The sequence below is a fragment of the Larimichthys crocea genome, chromosome II (assembly GCF_000972845.2).
Source record: "Larimichthys crocea isolate SSNF chromosome II, L_crocea_2.0, whole genome shotgun sequence".
NCBI classification, from domain to species: Eukaryota; Metazoa; Chordata; class Actinopteri; family Sciaenidae; genus Larimichthys; species Larimichthys crocea.
This window is the reverse complement of record NC_040012.1, coordinates 4,748,979-4,771,586: the sequence shown is the minus strand read 5'-3', so window position 1 is coordinate 4,771,586 and position 22,608 is coordinate 4,748,979. Positions and strand designations below refer to the sequence as shown.

At 43.7% G+C, this 22,608-nt stretch overlaps 1 protein-coding gene across 2 annotated transcripts in view; it reads right to left on the bottom strand.

The window, feature by feature from the left end:
- Nucleotides 1-1,076: 1,076 nt before the first annotated feature.
- cadm3 (cell adhesion molecule 3) overlaps nucleotides 1,077-22,608 on the bottom strand; it is an 80,895-nt gene continuing 59,363 nt past the window's right edge. Inside the window, exons 6-11 of one of the 2 annotated variants that reach the window (XM_010740422.3) lie at nucleotides 15,143-15,313; nucleotides 14,447-14,537; nucleotides 8,548-8,720; nucleotides 7,279-7,299; nucleotides 3,279-3,404; nucleotides 1,077-1,234 (exon numbers count right to left, since the gene is read on the bottom strand). In XM_010740422.3, coding sequence (XP_010738724.1) covers nucleotides 1,116-1,234; nucleotides 3,279-3,404; nucleotides 7,279-7,299; nucleotides 8,548-8,720; nucleotides 14,447-14,537; nucleotides 15,143-15,313 — 701 coding nt within the window. In that variant the 3' untranslated portion in view covers nucleotides 1,077-1,115. The remainder of the gene's footprint in view (nucleotides 1,235-3,278; nucleotides 3,405-7,278; nucleotides 7,300-8,547; nucleotides 8,721-14,446; nucleotides 14,538-15,142; nucleotides 15,314-22,608) is intronic. The other variant, XM_010740423.3, reaches the window with a different exon arrangement.

Here is a 22,608-nt window from a genome sequence, read left to right as displayed (position 1 = left end):
AAACAGGCAGGCTTCTTTTTTTGTTTGTTTTTGTTTTTTTAAAGAGTATATAAGTTACTGTGATGCAGTAACAGACTGTATGAGATACAGGAGAGAGGCAGATGTGCAGTAACAGACTGTATGAGATACAGGAGAGAGGCAGATGTAGAGAGGAAGAGAAGGAGATACAGAAGAGAGAGAGAGTGTGTATTTACAGCACACCAAACATTTTCTGTTAAATAAAAAGAATGCTATATAATTCTATATATATATATATATTTATATATGTATACTGGAACCCCTCGGCTTGGTAGCGCAAGGCGGGAATGCTGTTTTTGCATGAGTTTTGCATGTTGTGTGGCGCCGCGTTGTGGGATATTCCCAACTGCTCGTACCAAGGTTTGTAAGTGCGCAGGAAGAGGTCTGACGGCGTAAAAAGATTAAAGATTTATGTTTGTCAGTCATAATTCGCTTTGGATGGATTTCTCTGCCACTATGGATGTTCACAGAGAGACACTGCCTTGTTAGATGGAGGGGGGGGGTGAATGAGGACACAAACGTGGAAAGACAAGAGCTGGTTTGGTTTAAATGTTGAAGGGGGGGATGGGTTTTTGGGGCGTGAGAGGTGAAATATCAGCTCGGGATGCCGGAATGTGAGTTACAATTTTGCTTTTATTCGAGGAGCCGACAGTTAGAAATAGGATGCTTGTGTAAAAATGTGTTAATGTCATTCAGGAATAATTCGGACACGTTAGTAAGGAGGCTCGTGTTTGTTAATCGGAGCATCTACGAGCATTCGAGTCTGTGGGAGAAGAGTTTTCCCCCAAACCGACTTGTGTATGTATGTCTGTGTGTGTGTTGGTGTATGTGTGTGTGTGTGTGTGTGTGTGTTCGAGGGTGTAACTTCAGTTCGTCCGTATGGTCAGTGCAAAATCTCACTTCCCTGTATCAATGCAAAGAGGGTAGTACCAGTTGAAGCTCGCCCACAGTTCTTGCCCTCCCTTCCCCTCCCACGTCACCCCTCCAACCGAGTGAAGAACTGAAGCGTCGTGAAAACAAATGGAGGTTTTTTTCTAAATCCCCATCACTCCTTTCCCTCTCCTCTACTCCACGTCCACCACCACTCCATCCTCCGTCTAGATAAAGTACTCCTTCTTGTCCTCTGCTCCGGAGTGGCCTCCCTCTGCGTTTATGATGGCCGTGTCGGCGTCGGGGGCGTCGTCTGAGCCCTTGGCCTCGTGGGTCAGATATGTTCCTGTGGAGAGCAGAGGGAAGAAGAGAGAGACACAGATAGTGTGAGAGGAAAAAAAAGGAGGAGGAGAAATGAGATTGCTGAGACAGTAAAAGTCAAACTGTGGAACTGTAAAATGGCTAAAGGCCAGCAGGACAGAGACTGTTATAAAGTGAGGAGTGGCAAGATGTTCCAATATGATGTCTAAATTATCACCTCGGGTGCTTTCACTAACTTCTGCTGCTTTTTTTTTTTTGCTTTTAATGTTGGGGAATCACTGTGTGCTTAAGTTTTCTTCAGGTAGCAGGGATGCAAGGAGACAGAAAGTCCAGAGAACGGCTCATAAAAAAAAAGGTCTTTATCTGGTTACGATAAAAGAGAGGTGTTATGTGAAGGTTTCTGGAGTTATGATGGATCAGAACGAAGTCAGTTCAGATCGAAAGCTCTTTGTTCGGAGACATCTCGACGTCTGGGCTAAATTTTTGTTGAATGTTTTTTCAGACATCCAGTTCACGTATAACCACTGATTTATCAGCATTTTTAATAATTATATTTATGTGCTAAGTTAGGATCTGCTCACTGAATAATATAGTTAAAAGAACAGTTCAAACTGAGGTTATACGTAACCCAGCCGTATAAATAGCTTTTTCTTTTTCAGCCAAATTGCAAAATCAATACTTACAAGGCTCCATCAAGCCTTTGTCATACAAGTAAAACCCCGTCCTGTCCTGTCCGCAGCTGATTCTCTTGCTAAGCCCCAAAGAGCAACTACATAAGTCAACTTTATTTTCACAGTTTCACTCATAATGATCATACTGTACATTTATGTGTTACTTTTATGGTGTGAAAATGGTGTTTTTGACCTCGGGAAAGACAAAATAGTCTTAACTCAAGGTCCACTTAGCCGGGTGTGACAGTCTGTATCATCCAAAGATGACTCCGGCGTAGGTATGGAGCAGACCCTGGACATGATACTGAACAAGCAACATAAAAGAACGGTCCCGGCATCAAAGGGGAAGGGGGTCATACTCATTGACCGAGACCGTCTTTGAACACACCACGACCTGATCAAGTTTCCATACTTGGTCAAACTGTGAAATTTAGTTGAAAAGCTCCAAGTGGAACCTGAGTTAAGCTTTTTCTGTCTCCAAACTGATTTCAGCTTAAGAAGCGCAGCTGTCGGTTGCTGTACGTCGGTAATGAAAACTATCTGCATTCACTCTCACATAATGGCGGTGAAACGAGCGAGTTTTCATGTGCTGCAGTCCTTGTAATTGCTCACTCCTCCGCTGGCCTGCAGACTCGTACACATGCAGTCCCAGGACGCCGAAGACGCTTCACACACTATCACCCCGAGATTCAACCCTTCTCTGCACAAGTGCCTTTCACAATCCAGAGGGAGTCGCTAATGCAACGGCACGGAAATGATCCCTCACGGACCTGGTATCTGTGAACACTGGCCACCACCGAGCATTTATGTTCAATATTCTGGGCCAGCTGGAGGCACTGGAGCTGTAGATTGAATCTTGCACACTGTGATGTTGGTGGCGGGCAGGTTTTTATCAACTGCACCACCTGGGCACTGAAACATGTCTTTAGCACCCTTTAAATTTCACGTGTCCCCTGCTGTCTCCTCTTCACAGAGCATGTGAGCAACTAACTAACATCATGGAAGCAATTATATTTCTAGCACACTCCTGTATCCCGAACATTTAATTGAAAATATGCTGCTGAAACATTGCTGACGACAGCAAATCTAATCACACAGGAAGTTGTTTGAACCAAACTGCATTAAGAGGCAATGAATAAACATCCACTTATTGTCATTCATTAATTTTCTCATGCTGCTTTCAGAGTAAAATCAGTGAGGTTGATGCTTTGAATCCATATTTAGGTATGAATGCATTCCTGTGTCCTTACATTTGGATGCATATTTATGTTTGTACGTGCAAAATCCATGTATCCATATTTATGCAAGTGTATCTCTGGGTACACATGGACACACTCATGCATGCATGCATGAGTGTGTCCGTGTGTGTTGGTGTGGGTGAGTGTGTGAGCAGTTGACCTTTGTGTCTGATGAGGTATCTGCCGAGGACAATGAGGAGGCAAAGCAGGATGAAGACGATAACAGCAACCACCCCTCCGATCACAGCGTGGTCCACCCCCGAAGAAGTCGACATGGCTGTGGGGTCTTAAGAAGAGGGTGATAGGTAGGAAGGAAAGAAAGAAAGAAAGAAAGAAAGAAAGAAAGAAAGAAAGAAAGAAAGAAAGAAAGAAAGAAAGAAAGAAAGAAAGAAAGAAAGAAAGAAAGAAAGAAAGAAAGAAAGAAAGAAAGAAAGAAAGAAAGAAAGAAAGAAAGAAAGAAAGAAAGAAAGAAAGAAAGAAAGAGACAAAATCAGGCAGGGAGAAATAAGGGGAGAGGGGGAAAGAGAGACAGAGATTGAGAGCCAAGAGGGAGAGGGATGGTGGATGAATATTGGTGGAAAAGGGAGATGGATGATGAAAGGTTGCAGAAATAGAGTAAGAGAGAGAGAGAGAATAATGGGGAGAGTGACAGAAAGAAAAGAAAAGAACAGGAGAGAGGATTCGTCAATATATAACACCCAGGCACAGTGACAAACCTTCAGAAAACAAAGACAAGGATACAAAAAAAAACAGTCAGGCGAAAGAAAAGTGGGCACCTGGTCACCCTCCGTTAAAAAAGTGTTCATGACCAACATGCAACAGATGATTCATCTTTTCAGTTTAACTGGAGGATTTTATGGCCGTGTATGGATTTGGGGGACTTTTCTATTAATTCCCAAATATGTGTGTACAGTCCAAGGCTGGATTTCAAAATGGGAACCTCCCCAAAAGCCCCAGATTCAGTCTTTGGAATAATTTTACAAATATAAAGATCCAACCTTGAACGTTAAGTTCATATCGGGTACTTCCATCATGTTCCCAGAACATTTTCAGGTAACATTACAGGAACCTTTTGGGAGACGTTATTTTTTGATGCTTGCATCACCTTCCCAGAATGTATTTAAACCTCTTACAGAAACTTTTGCAGAACGTTTAGGGAACTTAAGGATTGGTATCAAGTGCCATCTAAACATTTTTACACCATTAAACATTCATGTCTAATGAATTTCAGTTCTAATAATTCTTGAGCACGATGTTAAGTGTTGCTGTGGTGAACGGAGGCTACTAGATAAGTAGACCTGGTTTGGCAGACCATTTAAAAGAAAATATACAATTTCTATGTATTATTTATTTCTGCTGATGTCAAGAGCGCTGTGGAACTTAATAACGACTTAATGTGCTTAATACATTTTTAATTACAGTAACAAAGAAGATGTCACTCCGTCCATTAATGCACCTTTTATTTTCTTACAAAACTGAGCCGGCATCACGTACTGAAGTGGCATTATTGGTACCTTGGAATTTAATTAAAAAAAGGTGGATAGAAAGCACGAATCTCAGTATGCAATTAAAAACCTCAATCTTAATGAATTTGAATGAAAAACAATAAAATATATGCTGTTGAAAGGTCGCTTGTGGGGAAAGAGAGAGCACGGTAACTCTTCATCTTCATCATCCTGATTGGTGCAGGAGGTTCTTCTTCCACGAGTAACAATATTTACCAATCACTTACTTGTAGTGGATTATTTCCATAATGTGGTATTAGTATTTTTACTTGCATACAGCATCTGAATACTTATTCTAACACTGCAAGCACACCATATTTAATTAGGAACATAGTATAAAAACATGCAAACAAGGTGCAGCCATTTACGACATAGCTACTGCTGACTACAATTAGCTGATAATTAGCAACAATCAGTAATCACTGCACACATCACTACGACTGCACAACAGTAATAAAAACATTAACTAACAGCCTTCAGCGTCAGACGCTTAAGCAGTTAGTATATTTCTAAAAAAATAGATCTGTTTGAACTAAACTAAAGCTCCCTTACATCAAACTCAAGAGTCTATAATTGGCAACGGCAGATGTGATATATCATATTTTCTAAAACGATGTTGTAATTATATACCCATAAGCAAACATACTAATTAAGGCCTCGTTGAAACGTTGTCACATGACCTCATGGGAAACCATGTTACCATCAAAGAACAAACACCGACTGTACATCTGAAGTTGTCCAGGGAACGTACTACCAACCTAGTTACAGTCCTAAATGGAACGCTCCCATGCGTCTAACAGGAAACCATATGGCAACGTTCTCCTCAGATTCCCAGCGTCCTCTTTGTAAAGTTGCAATGCGACTGTGAATGAACCGAAATGGAACGTCCCCCTATGGGCACATCAGGAATGTTATTACATGCCAACGTAGACTCGTATGTGAACGTTCTGATTAGGTCCTCAATGAATTGTTCTCGTATGATTAAGAGGGGACCAGAAATTAACGTTCTGATTAAAGCCCTCAATGATTCTTTCTTATATGACCAAGAGGGGACCATGGACTAATGTTCTGATTAACCCCGTAACAAAATGTTCTCATTTGACCAAGAGGGGAAAATATTCTTCAGGTCCCAAAAGTCCTCTCTGTAGAAGCCATGTTACCATAAAAGAAGTCATGTAGGGCAAGTAGACACAACTTGGATGCAGTCCCAGATTAAAGATTTCCCATGTGACAAACGGATGGTTTCCCAATGTTCTTTAAAGGTTACTACTTGAAAAAGAAGTACTTGGAATATATTCTCTGCTTTATACTTGTATGCATTCTAACATTTTTATACTTTGCTTACATTATAGAATACTATACAGATTTTTTTGTTTGGGGAAGGTTGAAGATAAAGTTCACCCAACAGCAACACATTCGATTGTTCCTCCCAGTTCACCTCGCTTCAGTCACTTTAGCTACTTGGCCCTCAGAGAAGAAAGCGATCTACGCGGAAATAATTTGATACATCATTTATTTCGCCTGATTTTTCAGACCGGACTGTAACGTCAGGTGTCAGTTTGAAAGTCACGACTTAAAAGCAGCAACTTCTCATTAAAGACTTAAAGAAAAAAAAACAGATAATGGAGGAATAAAAACGACAAAGAGACATGGTCTGGAGTTTGAAGGGTAAAATCCAATGTGTATAGCAACCAGTAAGAGGAAGAAACATCTAGATTACACATCCACTCAGAGAACAGGGTACAAGAGATACTGAAGAGGCAACAGCAACAGCCACTGACAAGCAGAAATGTAGACAAAACTGAAGCTGAAGAAGGAAGAAAGGAAAGAACACTTTCACACACAACCAGCTGGGACACCAAATGATGGCTAGAACAGCCAATTTTGGAGGAGAAGTCACATTTCAGCCAGTTAGAGAAGTGTCGGGGCATGACAACAGCCAACCGGAGGCCAGGCGTAGACAGAAGAACAGGGAGAAGAGGGGGAGAGGAGCGGCGGCGGTGGTGGTGGTGGTGGTGGAGAGGAGAGACTCTGAGCACAAGTCAGAATGACACACACACACACACACACACACACACACAGAAAGTCAAACACACACTCTGGCTGGCCGGCGTGGAGGTGAGAGGGGCATGCTGACGAGGCAAGACTGAGAATGAGCCCATAAATCCTGCTGTCAGCATCAAAGGAAAGCAGACAAGACCCAAGAACACCTCGAAGCCTGACCCCCCTCCCCTCCCCTCCCTCGCAGCACACACACACACACACAGAAACACACACACACATAGAGGAAGTGGAACACTGTGTAAATGACTTGTACCACTTAAGAGGTCATGCTTGTGTGTGTCTCTGTGTGATAGATGTGAGTGCCCGGCGTGGACGGTGTTGAGGTGAATGTGTGTACTTTTTGTGTTTTGAGCCTGTCTGTGCATGTATGAGAAACAACAAAGCATTACGTGGGCAGGAGTATGAAATATTCATCCCTCTGCTTTCAAAGTTCAAAGTGTCCCCAGACAATTTTATTTTTTCATTTTTTCCAGAGTGATAGACAGAGAAAAACCAGACAGAACTACAAACAGTCAGACCTACAGACGGACAGACAGACAGACAGACAGACAGAAAGTCAGAACGACAGGTGACTGGTGGAAGAAGTTATACCTGTGATGTTGGCTGCGGCATCTTCTCAAGTGGATGAGTAGATGGATTGTTGGATGTTTAGATTGATGGATGGATGGATGGATGGATGAATGGATGGACGGTTGGTTAGATGAATGGAGGGTTAGGGTAAGGGATTATTAACAGGAAGAAAGAGAGGAAACAAGAAAAAAAAAAAGCCATCAAACACGAATGCCATTTTTTTTCTTCTTCATCTTGTGTCTCACAAAGTCTGCTCTCGCTGCCAGCTCTGAGTACGTGTTTGCATGTGCGCGCGTTTGCGTGTAAAACAAACTCGCGGCGTCTTTGACTGCTCCACAATGCAAGCACAGGGTTTGTGTGTCGAAGGAAAAAAAGAATAGCAAAGTAGTGACTTGAAATGGTGTTTGTTTTTCCACTCCATTACTAAAAGCTGCCTCGCATCTCTCGTCTGTCTGCAAGTGTGAGTGCAAGTGTGTGACTCAGATGGTTTTACCTGTGAAAGTGTACACTCCGTTCAGCCGGACGGAAACTGAGGGAGTAAGGGTGGAGGCGGGGGAGGAGGAGTGGGAGGGGGCCGCGGTGGGAGGAGCGATGCTGTTTGCGAAGGGGGACGGAGAGGAGTCGGGAGAGAACGGCAGGTCGGGGAAGAGGGCGTTGGAGAGGGTGGTGGTGGTGGTGGTGGTGAATTCAGTGATTGTGGGTGAAACGTCAGCCGCGTCGGTGGAGGAGGAGGAGGAGGAGTAAATGGAATCAGAGCCAGAGCCAGAGAAGTTGTCAGGAGGAGAGGAGGATGGGAAGGAAGAGGAGGAGGTGTAGGAGGAGGTTGAAGAGTCAAGGGAGGGGGTGGTGGTGTCCAGGGAGTCTGGGTCCATAGGATCTTGGGAGGAGGAGGAGGAGGAGGAGGAGGAAGTGTGTGGATATAAGCAAGCGAAGCACCCAAATAAAAAAAAAAAATGGCCATGGATCGAACGAACGGGACACATGAAAGTGAAGGGAAAGAAGCGCAAGAACGAGCGATAAAGTGGTTGGATGGCAAGCGGTGGCGGTGGTGGTGGTGGTGGCGCGGTTGGATGAGAAAAAAAAACAACAAACAAAAAGAAGAGGAAAGAAACGAAAGAAAATCAGAAGAGAAAAAAGATGGAAGTACAAGCAAATAAAAAAACGTGATGAAGAAACGTAAAAGAAGAAGACATCCCAATCCTGTCTCTACATCAGCCCTTCTCCTCCCCACCAAACATCCCTCTTTCTGTAATTTGTTCTTCCCTCCCTCTGGTCATGCTTTCTTGTTACCTTGCACCAGGAGTGTGTACTCCCCCTGGCTGTGTCCGATGCCATTGTCAGCTTGGCAGAGGTAGACGCCATTATCTGATTTGTTGAGCATCTCGAAGCGCAGGTAAGCATCGTCGACTTTGGCCAGCGGGGGGAGCTCTCCATCCTTCTTCTTCCACACGTAGGTGGTGGGCCTGAGACAAGACAGAGAGAGAGACACAGAGAAGAGAATCCTGAGGTGAACTGTACATCATCTGCAAAAAAAGAAAAAAGAAAGAAAAAAGGGTAGAGCAACTAAAAGTAAAAATCAAAAGAGGGGCGCAGTGATGAGGGGAGAAGGGAGCTGTGACAAGTGCTGCAGGAGCAAGAAGAAAATGATCAAGGGTGAAGTGGAGATGCTAAGAAAAAAACGAAGAATGGGTCGGAGAAGAGGGGAGGCTGTGGGGGACAAACGTGGAGAAAGAAAAGATAAAAGCAGGACAGGAGGATAAGTCAGAACAAATAAGAGACGGAGAAAACAGAGAAGGGACTGAGGCGAGAGGTGCTGAAAAAGTGGGAGAAATGATGGAGGGAAGAGTGGTGCAGCTTGAAAATAGATTAAAAGAGACGGAGGGAGAAGATGAAGAAGACAACAGAACAAAGATCAGCATTTCAAATCAGCCTGCGTTAAAAAAATAAAATCCATTCTGCATAACAGATTGTGTATGAGAGAGATAGTGAGACGTGCCTTGATAAAAGAATCAATTATGTAAATGTGCAAGTCCTTAAGCGGTGTACAGTAATTACAATGACGGGGAGTCTGAATCGGGGACAGACCTGAATGGGTTGCACTGATTAATCGCTCTTCGAAATGTGAAAAACAAAAAAAAAACTTCAGCGACACCTAAAGGCGCAATATGTAACTTCACAGTCAGGGAGGACGGGAGCTTGTTTGGGGCTGCACAGTGACTGTTAAAGGCAAGGGAGCGTGACGTGTTTCAGACAAATATTTAAAAATCTATCTGAATATTTCTGAGAGACTAAAACCGACAAACAGCTCTGTCTGCTCATGCTGCCGCTGCAGGGCAACTGAGCGAAAGCTAATCGAAACATGGAGCGCTCCCTTGACACCTTCTGCTGAGCAAACACACGGGAGGCTTACCATGAAGCTCAAAGTTTGGAATATATGTCAACTGAGGAATATGAAACCTAACAATGGTAGAAAAAAAAAAGAGCTCGTGTTCAGTCGTCTGTCTCGCGGCAAATAAAAAAAAATTTCACCATAAAACTTTTTTTTTTTTGTCTGGCTACATCGTCTGGTTACCTGCAATAAAATGTAATCAGCTGTTGTATTACACCGCCTCCAAATGCCAGATAATATGCAATTAACTGAACAATTAACTTCACATTTACAGCCTGTAACTGTGAGTTGTGTTATTAAACATAATGCTCAAAAGTCAATCTCTATTATACAGCAGGTAGTTTAAGTGCAGGCAGCTGATTGGTCGGATGACTTCCATCTCGCATTGTTTAGGATCTGGGCTTTTTGTTCTTGGCTGTGAGCTCTGCTTAAGTGGAAACTTTTTTCTTTTTATTTCAATTAGGATGCATGCATTAGTAAACACTGCACAAAAGTCATGATACGCTCGAAGACATCCCTTATTGCAATTATGGGTACTTTGCTGCCGCATATTCCTCCTCCCCCATAGAACCATTATCACGCCAAAGAATTAGACATAGGGTGTTTTTGTTCAAATATTAATAAGGGGATTTGCTAAGTTATGTTAATGTCGAAAATCTTTGTAATCCAACACTTATTTCTACAAAACATATCTATCAAATGATTAGTATTTGTGCAGTTATGAATTATTAAAGATAAAGAAGTCTGGTGTTTGTTTTTTAGACTGCTCTCTGTGTGATGACCTGCTCATACCTATATAAGTCTGTCTCAGTTCTCACTACCCTCCCTCATAAACCCTGTTCAGCAGCTCAGTGGTCAGCGCCGTGGCCTCACAGCAAGAAGGGTCTTTCCACGTAACTTCCATGTGTGAGTTTCTCCCCGTGATTGCATTGCTCTCCGCTTGATGCTCCACAATCAAAGACATGCACGCACGTGAGTCTCGACCACAGACTGGCTGCAGCCACATCACGACTCTAATCAAGCTCCCGTTCATCCCCGTGCAATCATCCCACCATACACAACCCCTACCAACTTCCTTCGAACCCTCCACGACCCCTCATCATCCCACAGAACAGAACCCTCATCTCATCCTTCCCGAATCCTCTTTGCTGACAGAATAAAGCTCCTTCTTGTTTTGTTCTTATTTTCAACAAATCCCTGAGAAGTCCAACAACAACATTAATCCAATTACTTTCTGACTTCCCTCCAGAGTCTGGCGACGCTCCGTTCCCAAGGCCACCGGTTCCTACGAGAAGATCTACATCACTTTAAAAAAAAAAAAAATAATGGATGGCATGACTTATCACTTGACTCTGCAGTTCTGCGATATAGTTTAATTTGCAAAAAGCAATTCCCTAAAAACCACGGGACTCCAGTGAGTCAAACAGGAGTACAGTGAATTTATTGGGGACCATTTGAACTGTAAATGAATGCTCGTTAAGTACACTAACGAATGTTTGCAGCAGCAGGACTCAGAATAAAGAATAAACCAAAGGTCACTCGGTGCAATGATGTGGCTTGTTGAGTTTCAGCAGCTGTTGGTCGACACTCGAGCAGAATAAACCGTATCAACCCTCGGATACACGGACGATACTCGTGGGTAGGATCAATCCGCTGTTTGTTTTGCTCTTTTCATGGGATTTGTTAACAATAAGACAAATACAGCGTAGAGCGCGGCCGGCGTTGACCTTTCACAGGTTACAGATTACTGTAATCCTGTTACATGTCCCCTGCTGTTTTCTGTGGCCACGACCTTGGATGCATAAGAAAAGCTTGCACTTAATAACAGGTCGTAGTTATGCAAAGCTTTTTTTTTTTTGCCGTAAATGTGTTAAGTGAACAGTCTTAGGGAGCTTCACTCGGTTAAGTGACTTCAAGCGCTGAAATGTGATGCAATTGCAAGGCACTCCCAGCGCCGCGCTGATCGAATAGATGGGAAACATAATAGAATGTAGAGCACAAATTCCTTTCTCTTGTATTAGAGAGCTCTCGCCGCCGGGCGTCAAGGAAACACAGGGTAGAATTTGATACGGTAAGTTATTCTTTTGAACCTGACAGGATGTGACCACGGACAGAGAGAGAGAGAGAGAGAAAAAAAAATGTGTATCACAGAATGGAGTGCGACATTCATTGAGTCTGATTGTGGAGGGCAGCTCGGGGGGAAGAGGGACACGGGGATCTGACTGGCTGGTGGAGCGTCAGAGGGAAAAGGTGCCGGTGTCGTGGTGATTGGGTTTTGACTGACAGGGGGAGGGGGGGGCAACCTGTATCTGATTTGCTTGGACTCTAGCTCATCCACAAGCAGCGGTGCACATAACTGAGCACCCACCCAACCCCTCCCACCTCATCCACCAACACCTCCACCTCACACACACACACACACACACACACACACACACAGACACGCTGGATTTGTCTTGTTTGCTCTCCCTCTCTTTCTGTCTTCGTCATTCCTCCGCTTGTCACCAAATCTTTCTGTCGCCTCTCCGCCCACGCTTTCCTCCACTTTCTACCTCCACCTCCACCTCTCCTGTCGGTTTGTTTTCCTTCCCTCTCTACTCTGTCCTTCCTTTATCATTTTTTCTTTTTTTGAGCCTTAGTCTCACATTTTCTCTTCTTCTATAGCCTCCTTGTTTTGTTTTTTTCTAACATACAGCCTCTGCCACTCGGACGCTTTTATCTTAAGCCTTAACATTTTTAGAATTCCAGCCGGAGCTAAAAAATCCTGAACCCTTGCACTGTCAGGGCCATTTTTGAAGCTACACAGAGCAATTTATTTACCATGGAAGGGTGTTTCTAACAAAGAACACAGAGTCTAATTGTATCACAAATAAATACGCCTCTAGCCTCGGTGGTCCTCGTGGGAACCGAACCCCTGACACTCCTGCTCACACCTTGCCTTTCTCCTGTCTATAATTTATCAACCCTTGCAGCCCGTAAAAGCACGTACACGCGATGACAGTCACCTCCTCCTTCCCCCGCCCCCTATCTGTCCCACCTGCCAATCAAACTAAATGGCTAGTCTTATTCCCAGCTACTCCTGTGATGAGCTGACAGGGGAGGAGAGCAGAACAGGAGGAAGAGGAGGAGGAGGAGGAGGAGGAGGAGGCGTGTAGAGGAAAAAGGTGTGAAGGGAGATAGAGGAGAGTTATAGGAAAGGATGGGGAGAGGTGGAGGAGGAGGAGGAGGAGGGCAAGGAGGCGTCGTGACAAGGCGGAGAGAGGGAGCGAACGAGCCATGAGTGACACGGCAGCGGAGAGATACCTGATGATGGAGGGATGGAGGGAGAGAGGGAGGGAGAGAGGGAGGGGGAGTGGATCGATATGGCTGGTTGGTTGGAGGTTCATCTATAATGCAGAAAGGCCAGGGGAAAGAGTGTATTTGTGTGGGCAGGATTTAAGACCAGGGTTTGTTTCTCTGTGTGTGTGTGTGTGTGTGTGTGTGTGTGTGTGTGTGTGGGCGTCAGAATAATTGTGCACACACTGTATGAGCTTGTACGAGCAGGTGTTTTCCGCTGACTGCGCCCCGCGTGCGTGTTTCTGTACGTGTCATGTTAGAACAAGTGACAAAGGTGTCAAAAAAAATCGAGCATGTTAATGTGCGATTGTTTACGTGCGAGTGTGTGTACATCGAAGGTGTGTCAAGGCTTCTTTCATGTTTCGTTGATCTGGTACCTGCCGTGTAGTTTGACACCTTTTCAACAGCTAATCGCGGCTTTTGTTTCCACGTCTGTCTGCTTCTTTATTTCTGTTTATTAGAGTCAAGACTTCCATCAATCCGCGGTTTAATAAGAGAAAAAAAACAACAAGCCGAGTTACTAAATTTGGAGGAAGGATCAGCTGGATACGCATGATGATGTACTGAGATTTATTAGACACAAGGATGATATGAAAGAAAACTCACACCTGGTCCAAGTTCAAGGTGAGAGATTACATTAGTAGTGGCTGAGAGGAGATGATAAAAAGAAAGGATGCTACATAAAACCTGAACTAACTGTCTGTCCCGGAGAGTGCTCGGAAAAAACGGCAGCATCAATCATTTGCTCAAATAGTAAAAAAAAAAATATATATATATTTATGCTTTCATCACCGGCGATCTGTTGAGGTGAAGCTGGAAGCGGTGTGATCACAGATCTCAGAAAGTGTCTGACTCTGACACCAAACAGAGGAAAACAGTCGATGATTACCTTGACCAAACAGATCAGAAATTATTCATGTAAGTAGCTTTAGATTTTCTAATTAAGCTGCGAGGATATGTTGGTCCATCTGCGGTAAACAAACAGTAAACCCTTCAGTGAAGCTCATCATACAGATATGCCAAATGAACACTATGGCACTGGCGTACAGAATGCACCACATGTATTATTAAGTCCTCTAACTTGCCAGACTCCTGTAAAAATCATCATAACTCACAACTTGTTGGCGCGGAGACGAAAAGCTTCAGTTACTGTATAATGCAAACCCGCCTGGAAGTGTTGGACCACGCCGTGATTTTATGAAATGATACTGAATAAAGGATATTGTTTTGTTTACTTAATAACTTAAATTTGTATTTGTATCGTTTTTGCCGTTTATATTGAAGGCAATAAACCGAGCAATAATCGCGTCTGTGTACACGTGAAGAAAATTAAGCCGGGAGATGACTGTGTGTGTGTGTGTTTGTGTGTTTGTGTGCGTGTGTGTAAGTAAGCATCAGCTGAGTTGGAGTCTAGACAGTGTGTATGTGTGTGTGCGTGTGTGTGTGAAATGGTGTGTGTCTTACTCGGGGTTGCTGTTGCCCAAACAATGAAGATAAAACCTCTCCCCCTCTCTCGGCAGATCGCTCTCAGGCACGATCTCAACGACTGGGGAATCTGTAAGTGGAAGACAAACACACACACACACACACACATTCACACACACACACACACAAAATAGTTACATAACACAGGACTCATAAGCGTACAGACATGGACACGGCGCCAATAGTCTCATTCATCTCTGTCTCCATCTACTCCCATCTGCATCCTGTAGGCGTCACCATCTCTCTGCCTCCCACAATGACATAACCCTCCTTACACAACGACGTCGCCTTCCCTCGGCGATGCAGTGCCGTCGTCTCGTCCACAGGGTGGCGGCACAGACACAGGCTCCGACTTGGACTCCGTTCATAGTTCCATTTCAGACGATAACCTGCTTCTTTCTTATCTACTCTGACTCAACTCTGGGCAAGTGCACGAGCGGAGGAAGGTTAAATTCCTGTGCGGTCATTATTATAGGGTGGCTAATGCGAAATTACTGGAGCAGAGATCAAACTGCAAAAGGGGGGAGAAAATGTGCTTATACTGCCCAATAAAAGAGACGAGCAAGGCAGAAATAAGAAAGAGCAGTTTGAGGTTTCAATGTGCATCCGTCTCCCTCTCTTCCCCCTGAGTATCCTCCGCATCCACCTCTCCACCCCATTTCCCAGTTGACTCACACAACACCCGCAGAGCCTGCTCGCTCCTCTTGTCCCCGGGGGCGAGAGAGGGATGGTCGACGGCGCAGGTGATGAGGGCTTTGTCGTCGCTGCGGCTCACCTCCAGGGTGAGCTCGCTGCTCACGTTGTATGTGGGATCGTCTGGAACGGGCGCGACCACGTTTGGACGTCCTGAGGTGAAAAAAAAGAAGGGGGGGGGACAAGAAAGGGTGGGCGGTCAGGAGGGAAGAGTCTGCATCTTAACTGGAGACTGGTCTGACACACAAAAACACACACCAGATGTGAACTAAAGAGAGAAAAAAGGTTCTTTTGCAGCGATTAGGATGTGATGGTCTCATGTTGTAGAACTGTACAGAACAGCACTGACCCTCATTTGTTCCTATTAAATGAAAAATGCCTTCTCTGTGCAGTTACCTCGTGCCTCTGGGTGTTTTGTTCTGCTATCTATCACTATATGCCACGCACACTGTAGGTCTAAGACTGCATTCCCTCACATTTCTAAAGCAATATCACACATTTCCTCTCTAAAAGGATCAATTCTTTCTGCTGACTCATTCAGGGGGAGGATGTATACAAATGTTTTATCCCCTAAAATGTGATCACGCAGAACCCGCGGGGCCGTGTTCTCTTCAAGGTTAGCGGATCTAACAGCAGGTGTGCAGTCGATTAGTGCTGGCATGTCGTATTAGTCAATTAGTGGAGCAACAGAAAATTAATAAACAGCAATTTTTGTAATTATTTAACGTTCTCGTCAAGTTTAACTGCCACAAATCCACGTTTTTTTTTTGTTTAATATTGAATATCTTCAGTTTTTTTGGACTGCCCTTCAGAAAAAGTCATTTGAAGATACCGTCTTCTGCTGTTTTCTGACATTTTAATCTATTCAAAGAAAAAAAAAAACTAATCTTCAGATCAATCGGTGCTGAAAATAAACATCAGCTACAACCCTGAGTTTGTTCCACTTTCCAAAATGTTGTCAGTCTGGTTGAACTCACTTTCCTATGAAGGTATAAATCAGAACTCCAGACTGCGTCAATTAAACATCCTCCCACGACACCTTTGTTCACGAGGAGCCATGTAAAGAAAGATTACGTAATGCAGAACTGCATGCTTACAGACCAGGCCCTGCCTGTGATGTTTGGTGCTGAAGGACACCAAAGGGACGAGAGAGGCTAAAGATCTAATGTTGCTAAGTCCAGCTTTCTCTGGACTCGCTGTTGCTTAGGAGACGACTTGCATTTCACATGATGTAATCCATCACTGAAGGACCTGAGAGGCAAGTACACCCAGAACAGAGCTTTATTTTTTTTGCAAATAAAGTGAATCTACGGCATCTTAACGGCAAGCTGTTGCGGTCATATTTTGTTATTTAGTAGGATAAAACAAGCCTGCTTTTATGCTTTGCCTTATAAGTTATTATATGCATAGAATTTAATAGAGACACTTTCTGTGCCTGCTGCTGTTTCCCTTTCTTTCCTATATTTCACATTTCTGGCACAACCCACAGCAGTCTGTGCAGAATAAAAAGAAGAAGAACTGGGCCCGTGCAGGTAAGACTCAGCAGCAGCAGCAGCAGCAGCCAGCAGAGTAAGACAAAGTATGAAAGCATAAACACATTGGAGACTGTCATCCGGAGATCGCACTCTATTGTAAGAGAAAATATCAAACCGGGTGGTCAGACCGTGAAAGTGGTTGGCGAATCTTGGGGAGTGGACCGGAACCTTATCACCTTCTCCGTGCATGGACTGACACACAAACGGCATGCACACGCAAGCACGAGCACATGTAGGTCAAGCTCATGAATAACATATACACAGAGGAGATGGAGATAGTGGCAGGGGAGCGGTTTGGGAAAACACACACTTGCTGGCATGTGCACGCAACACACCTTTTTCCCCCCGCGGTCTCGCCTTTTTCCTCGTCCTCAAACACACAGATATTACAGACCCTTCCTCCTCCTCTTCTTCCTCCTCTTCAAATACCGCTGAATCTAATGACATCTCTCTTTTTATTACCATAACCAGTCCTCTGACCCACAGAGAAAATGAGTTTACTTTCCAGGTGCATTTCAATAATCCTACGCCACTCAGGAGTCTTCTCATCACTATCCTCCCTCTCTCTCTTTCTCGGCACACACGGACACGTACATCGCATTTATTAAAGATCCCAAAAAGCAGACTCAGAATAAAGATTTCCTGCTTGTTTACTCGCCGAATCTCGTGTACAGTATTTCTGAGATCACACTATTCAGTTTTAATAAGTTTTGTTTAAGCCCAAGGGGTCACTGAATTGACTTAACACATTCATTAAGGCCAACAACAACAAAAAAATGATACAGTCCATTTAAAGCGGTTTCTCCCAAGACGGCGGTGATGCACATTTATTCATAATTCACATTTCCTCAGCTCATTATTAGATAATCAGGGAAGATTTGCATGTCAGCTGCTGCAAGCAAAGCGGTAACAGGTTGTGTTACACTGGATTAGATACAAGCTGACAGATTCCACCTCTTAAAGGATCAGCTCACACAGATTACACCCAAACGCAGATTTTAGTCATTCAGATCATTTTAGTTTCTTCTGAACATCCTTTAATTGCAGAGGCAGAGATCTTCACAGAAGTTGTAAGTGAGGATATGTGATCCGGGTGAACCGACCCTTTGATTGCGGTTAAGTATTTTGTGTCTTGACGCCACAGAAAATGATCACCTTCCCTGCAGCTCTGGAACTTTTCCTCTCATTGTTTCTGGCAATCCGACTGTTTTGTTTAACTCTCACCTCGCTCAGTTATAGAGTCATTTCCAGCAGCAGACAGCTGTTTTCAGCTCTGCTAAGCACACTGTACACTGCCTGTCCAACACCGAACATCAGCCTGACACAGTTGGCAACTAGCTGGCGAACAAAGCGGAGTATTTAGCAGCTTCAGAGCCAAATATTTCCCTCAGGAGCGAGCGAAGATTAAAACGGAGACGAAAAGAGAAGGGTGGATGGTGGACTAAACTTCATCAGGTGGCATGATAACTTCAGCATAGCAGCTTTATGAGGTGGCGGTGTTGGTTGCGGCGGCTCTCAAGAGGCCAAAACATCAGGCAGTGCTTTAATTCATGCAGTACAGGAAAGAAATCAAGTAGCCGGGTGGTGCATGAAGTATAAGTAGACTGTAGCACAGCATGGAGCAGATAATGTGATGCAGGGATGAGAGATAAAAATAAAGGTGTGAATAATGGTGGTTGATGAGTGTTAAATATAAAGCAAACGGAACATAAATTCAAACGCAGACACATTTGCAGCACAGCATGGATACATGCACTTTTAACAGGTGCGTTTAGTTTCATGTAAACCTGCTTAGAGAACTGCTGGAGAACAAGAAATGACACATTCTGCACCATTAGGTCAAATTATACTAAAAGTTTATGATATCGTTGACTTATTGCATGATTCGTTACTATTACAGTCCACAAAAATACCAAATCATTACAAGAACGTATATGATCAAAGTTTTTAATGACCGATAAATCATTCAAAACAAATATCAATATTAAATTAGTAGAATTACGTGCCGCATTCTCCTTCTTTAATATTTCAGCTCCAGTGTACTCCGGCACCTGCTAAAATTTTCATGTGATGGCCGCACTTTTTTATTAAAACTCCTACAAGGTGGCCAATTGGCACATCTTTGAGACTGAAGTCCCCTCAAGGTGGTGATGCCATGCAGATGAGGTACGGGCGCCGCTGATGCTTCAACACTCAAGTGCACAATCCACCATAAAATAATCATATTAGGAGAATCAAACAACTGGATGCAGCAATTACTGAGTCCAGCATGTTTGGGCCTTTAAGGCTTGAGATGCGTTTCTTGTGACCACAGGGTCTAGATTAGAGCTGAAACAATTAGTCAATTAATTGAATCGTGGATGGAACCAAAATCTTTTAGTCTAATAATGAGATGGAAAATTATGTTTTTATAATTGTCTGCTAGCAGGGGGAGGAAGCTTTACGTGCTTTTCATGCAAAATAACAAAATAAAGTAACATTTAAAAGGAAATGATTGATCTGTGTATAAAATGATCCATCCCGATGACATTTTCTTTAAATCTCTTATATACATAATAATATCTGGAATATATTCTGACAGTGAACGCAAACAGAGATTTATTCCAGTCAAACTTTTTTCTTGCATTCTTTGCTGAGTCCGCACCCTCCCATCCACAACAACTGAATCAATTTGTCACTTCAAGACATTTATCAAGTCATCAAGCTGCACTGCTTCTGAAAAAAAAAGTTCTTCTTTGTTTCATATTATTATTAGAAGACAAAGAAATCAAACCGAGGACCTTTTAAAATGTGACATTCTCTGTCGGGCGGATAAAACAAGTCATCTAAAGTTTTTGGGCTAAGTTTTTTTTTATCAATAATGAAAGTGAGCAGAAGTTCAAGCTTCATTCCGGATCAAAAAATATCTTTTTTAAAAAAAGAACACTGCAGGGAAAGGCAAACTGAATGAGCGAGTAAAACCTCGTTATTATTCAACAGCGTTGCCAAACCGAACAAGGCGCTTAACCCCCGAGCCAGTGAAGCAGCTCAGTCGCCAGAAGTAGAAGACTCTGGTTCTACTTGGCATCTCTGAGGTGTGAAAACGTGTAACTGCGAATAGACAGCAGCGCACGGCTTAACACCGCTGTGCACGCTCAGCAAAAGCTCCCCCTGGATAAGAGGAAAGGTTTTAAGATAATCAAAATAGTCATCACTTTTAAGCTTTAATCAGATTATGGACGGTGAAAGCGCTCAAGTCTAGATTTGAGCGTTCATATGAGGTCATCTAATTTGGAAAGAGGTTTAATTAGTCCTGTTACTGGATTACCAGGTGAACATTAGCTGCTGGGCCACACTTTTGTCTTCCTACGTCTCTATCTGTACCCGTGCTGGAGGTGACTAAGTGCATTTACACAATCACTTGAGGGATAGTGAAGTACTTGCAATCTCTGCTATTCTCTCCCGTTACTCCCTACATTCGAGATGTTAACACCAGAGCTCGGGCCGATACATCAGTTGGCTGATATGAAAATGATTTTCTCGTGGTAAATAATTCACATGAAATATGTGTGGTAATGTATTGGTGGGACTGAGGGAAGCACCACAGTGTAGGAGAGAAGAAGAAGCAGCAGCAGCAGCTCTCAGCAAAAGACTTGAAGTGTTTAACGGTGGATTATGTAACCTGTTAAAGAATATTTAATTAAATTATTCTTCGCATTGGTGCAAATTCATTGCATGATCCACATAGAAAAGGGGCTGTGAATTCCTCCCCTCTCTCTTAAAGTAAAAAAAAATAATAATTAGTGTTTAGATTAGTCAGATATTGAACATACCTGACAACAACTGAATACTTGTTTTGATCAATTATCAAGCAAAGCTGTCACTCACTGCCTCCAGTTTCTCTTAATTTTAAATCACTGCACAGTTTGGTGGGGGGTTCTGGATGGTTGCTCAGGCACAACAGCCAATTTAAAAACATAATTTTGAGCTTTGGGAAATGTATGGTAATTTTTTTCCAACTACTTCCTGAATAAACAATGTGATTAATCAAAAAACAAACAGTGACAGATTAATCAATAATAAAAAAAGAAGCTTCAGTTCCATCTCCCAAAGTGCTGTGATTGCGGCTGACACGAATCAGCTCCTTTTTCTAAATGATCGGAGATGACAAATCCAGACTGTGAGGAGTGCTTCTTCAGATTATACTTCATTTCCAACTCTTGTTTTATCTCACATCCTGCCTTCTGCCTGTTTCATACGTCAGAGCTACTTCGTGGCAGTCTGGAAGCTGCAAACGGCCGGTGTTATAAAATATAAATGATTATAAAGCAATTTGAGCGCCGTCATTGTGCAAAGCACTTTTTAACATTAAGAAGAAATTGCTGTACTTTTTTTTTACTTAAGTAGAAAATTTTAATGCTGGACTTTCCAACATTACGTCGCAGCTATTTTAAGGACGTGGACGCTTCTTCCTCCGTCTGTCTGTCTCTCTAATGCCTCGTCTCTGAGATTACACCGCTCCATACGGACACACGCCCATGTACCCTTCGCCATCCGCCCCACGTCCTGCATTATGACAATTTGGGCCGGTATTCAGCCGGTATGGCCTTAAGTGCCACCATAAATCCCCATTATCCCCAATCCAATACATCGATGTCACTAAATGATCCATAGCCCTTTCACACAGTACAACTAATACAGTCTTCAAAGCTCTTAGCCTTTCATTCTTCTCAATTACCACTCCCTTTCCCGCACTCTCTTCCTCTCGGTCTGCACTCCCCATCCTCTCTCTCTCTCTCTCCCGCCCTCCCCCCTTTCTCTCCCTATCTAAATCCTCTTTCCGGATTTCTCTCTCCGTTTCGTCAGCCCTTCCCTTCTTTTTTTTGCCTCCCCCTTTTCTCCTGTTGCGCTCTCCGGGTCCCCTCTTCTTTTAAAACCGGTCCCCCTTCGCTTCATCCTCTGCCCCCAGTCTGCGCTCCCACTCAGCCGCAAAGCCGTCTCGCTTCTTCTTCTGTGGTTTTCTTAATTCCCCCTCCTGCTCTCATTCGCTCCCTCTCTCTCTCTCTCTCTTTCTCGCCTCCTTGCAGCTTCCATCACTCTCTCGCTCACATTCCCGCTCGTTCACCCCCTCTCCCTCCCTCTGTTCTCTGTTTTCTCTGCAGCCCCTCGCTGTCACTTTCTTGCCATCTCTCTCTTTCACACACACACACTCACACACACACACACACACACACACACACACCCACATCTGTGTCACCCTCATTCCCTTCTCTCTCTCTCTCTCTCTCTCTCCTGTTCCCTTCTTCACAATACTGTCAGTGAAGCTGTCAGAGAAGCGGTGGTGAGCAGCAGTCTATGGGCTCATCTTTCCAATATACACACACACACACGCACACACACACACACACACACACACACACACACACACACACACACACACACATGCGTAGACTACAAGTGCGTGAATGAGAAGCTGTAATAATAGCACGCTGACCCATAGTGCCCTGCTGCTATCTAGCCGGAGATGAGTGTGTGTGTGTGTGTGTGTGTGTGATTATCATCTGTCCATTACCAGTGTTTGTGTGTTAAACCTAAGGGGTGTGTGTGTGCGTGTGTGTGTGTGCTGAGGGAGAGTGTGTCGTTCCAGCAGTGAGTGATTGGTGTTGTGTGGTGTCAGGACGGCTGGGCGAGGCCTCGAACACACCATCATTCACATCGAGTTGATCTCCCTCAAATCTCTCTCTGTCTGGCTCCATTTTTCTCTGTTCTCCCCTCGTCTTTTTTTTTTTTTAAAGGATCAGTTCACCCAAATTACTAAACAGAACCAATGTCCCCGTTACTCTGGATGCAACCACACTTGGCAGACAACACAGTTGATTCAGCAACACCCTGGATTACATTCAGTGACAGCGTTTTGTGTTTATTTTGAACATT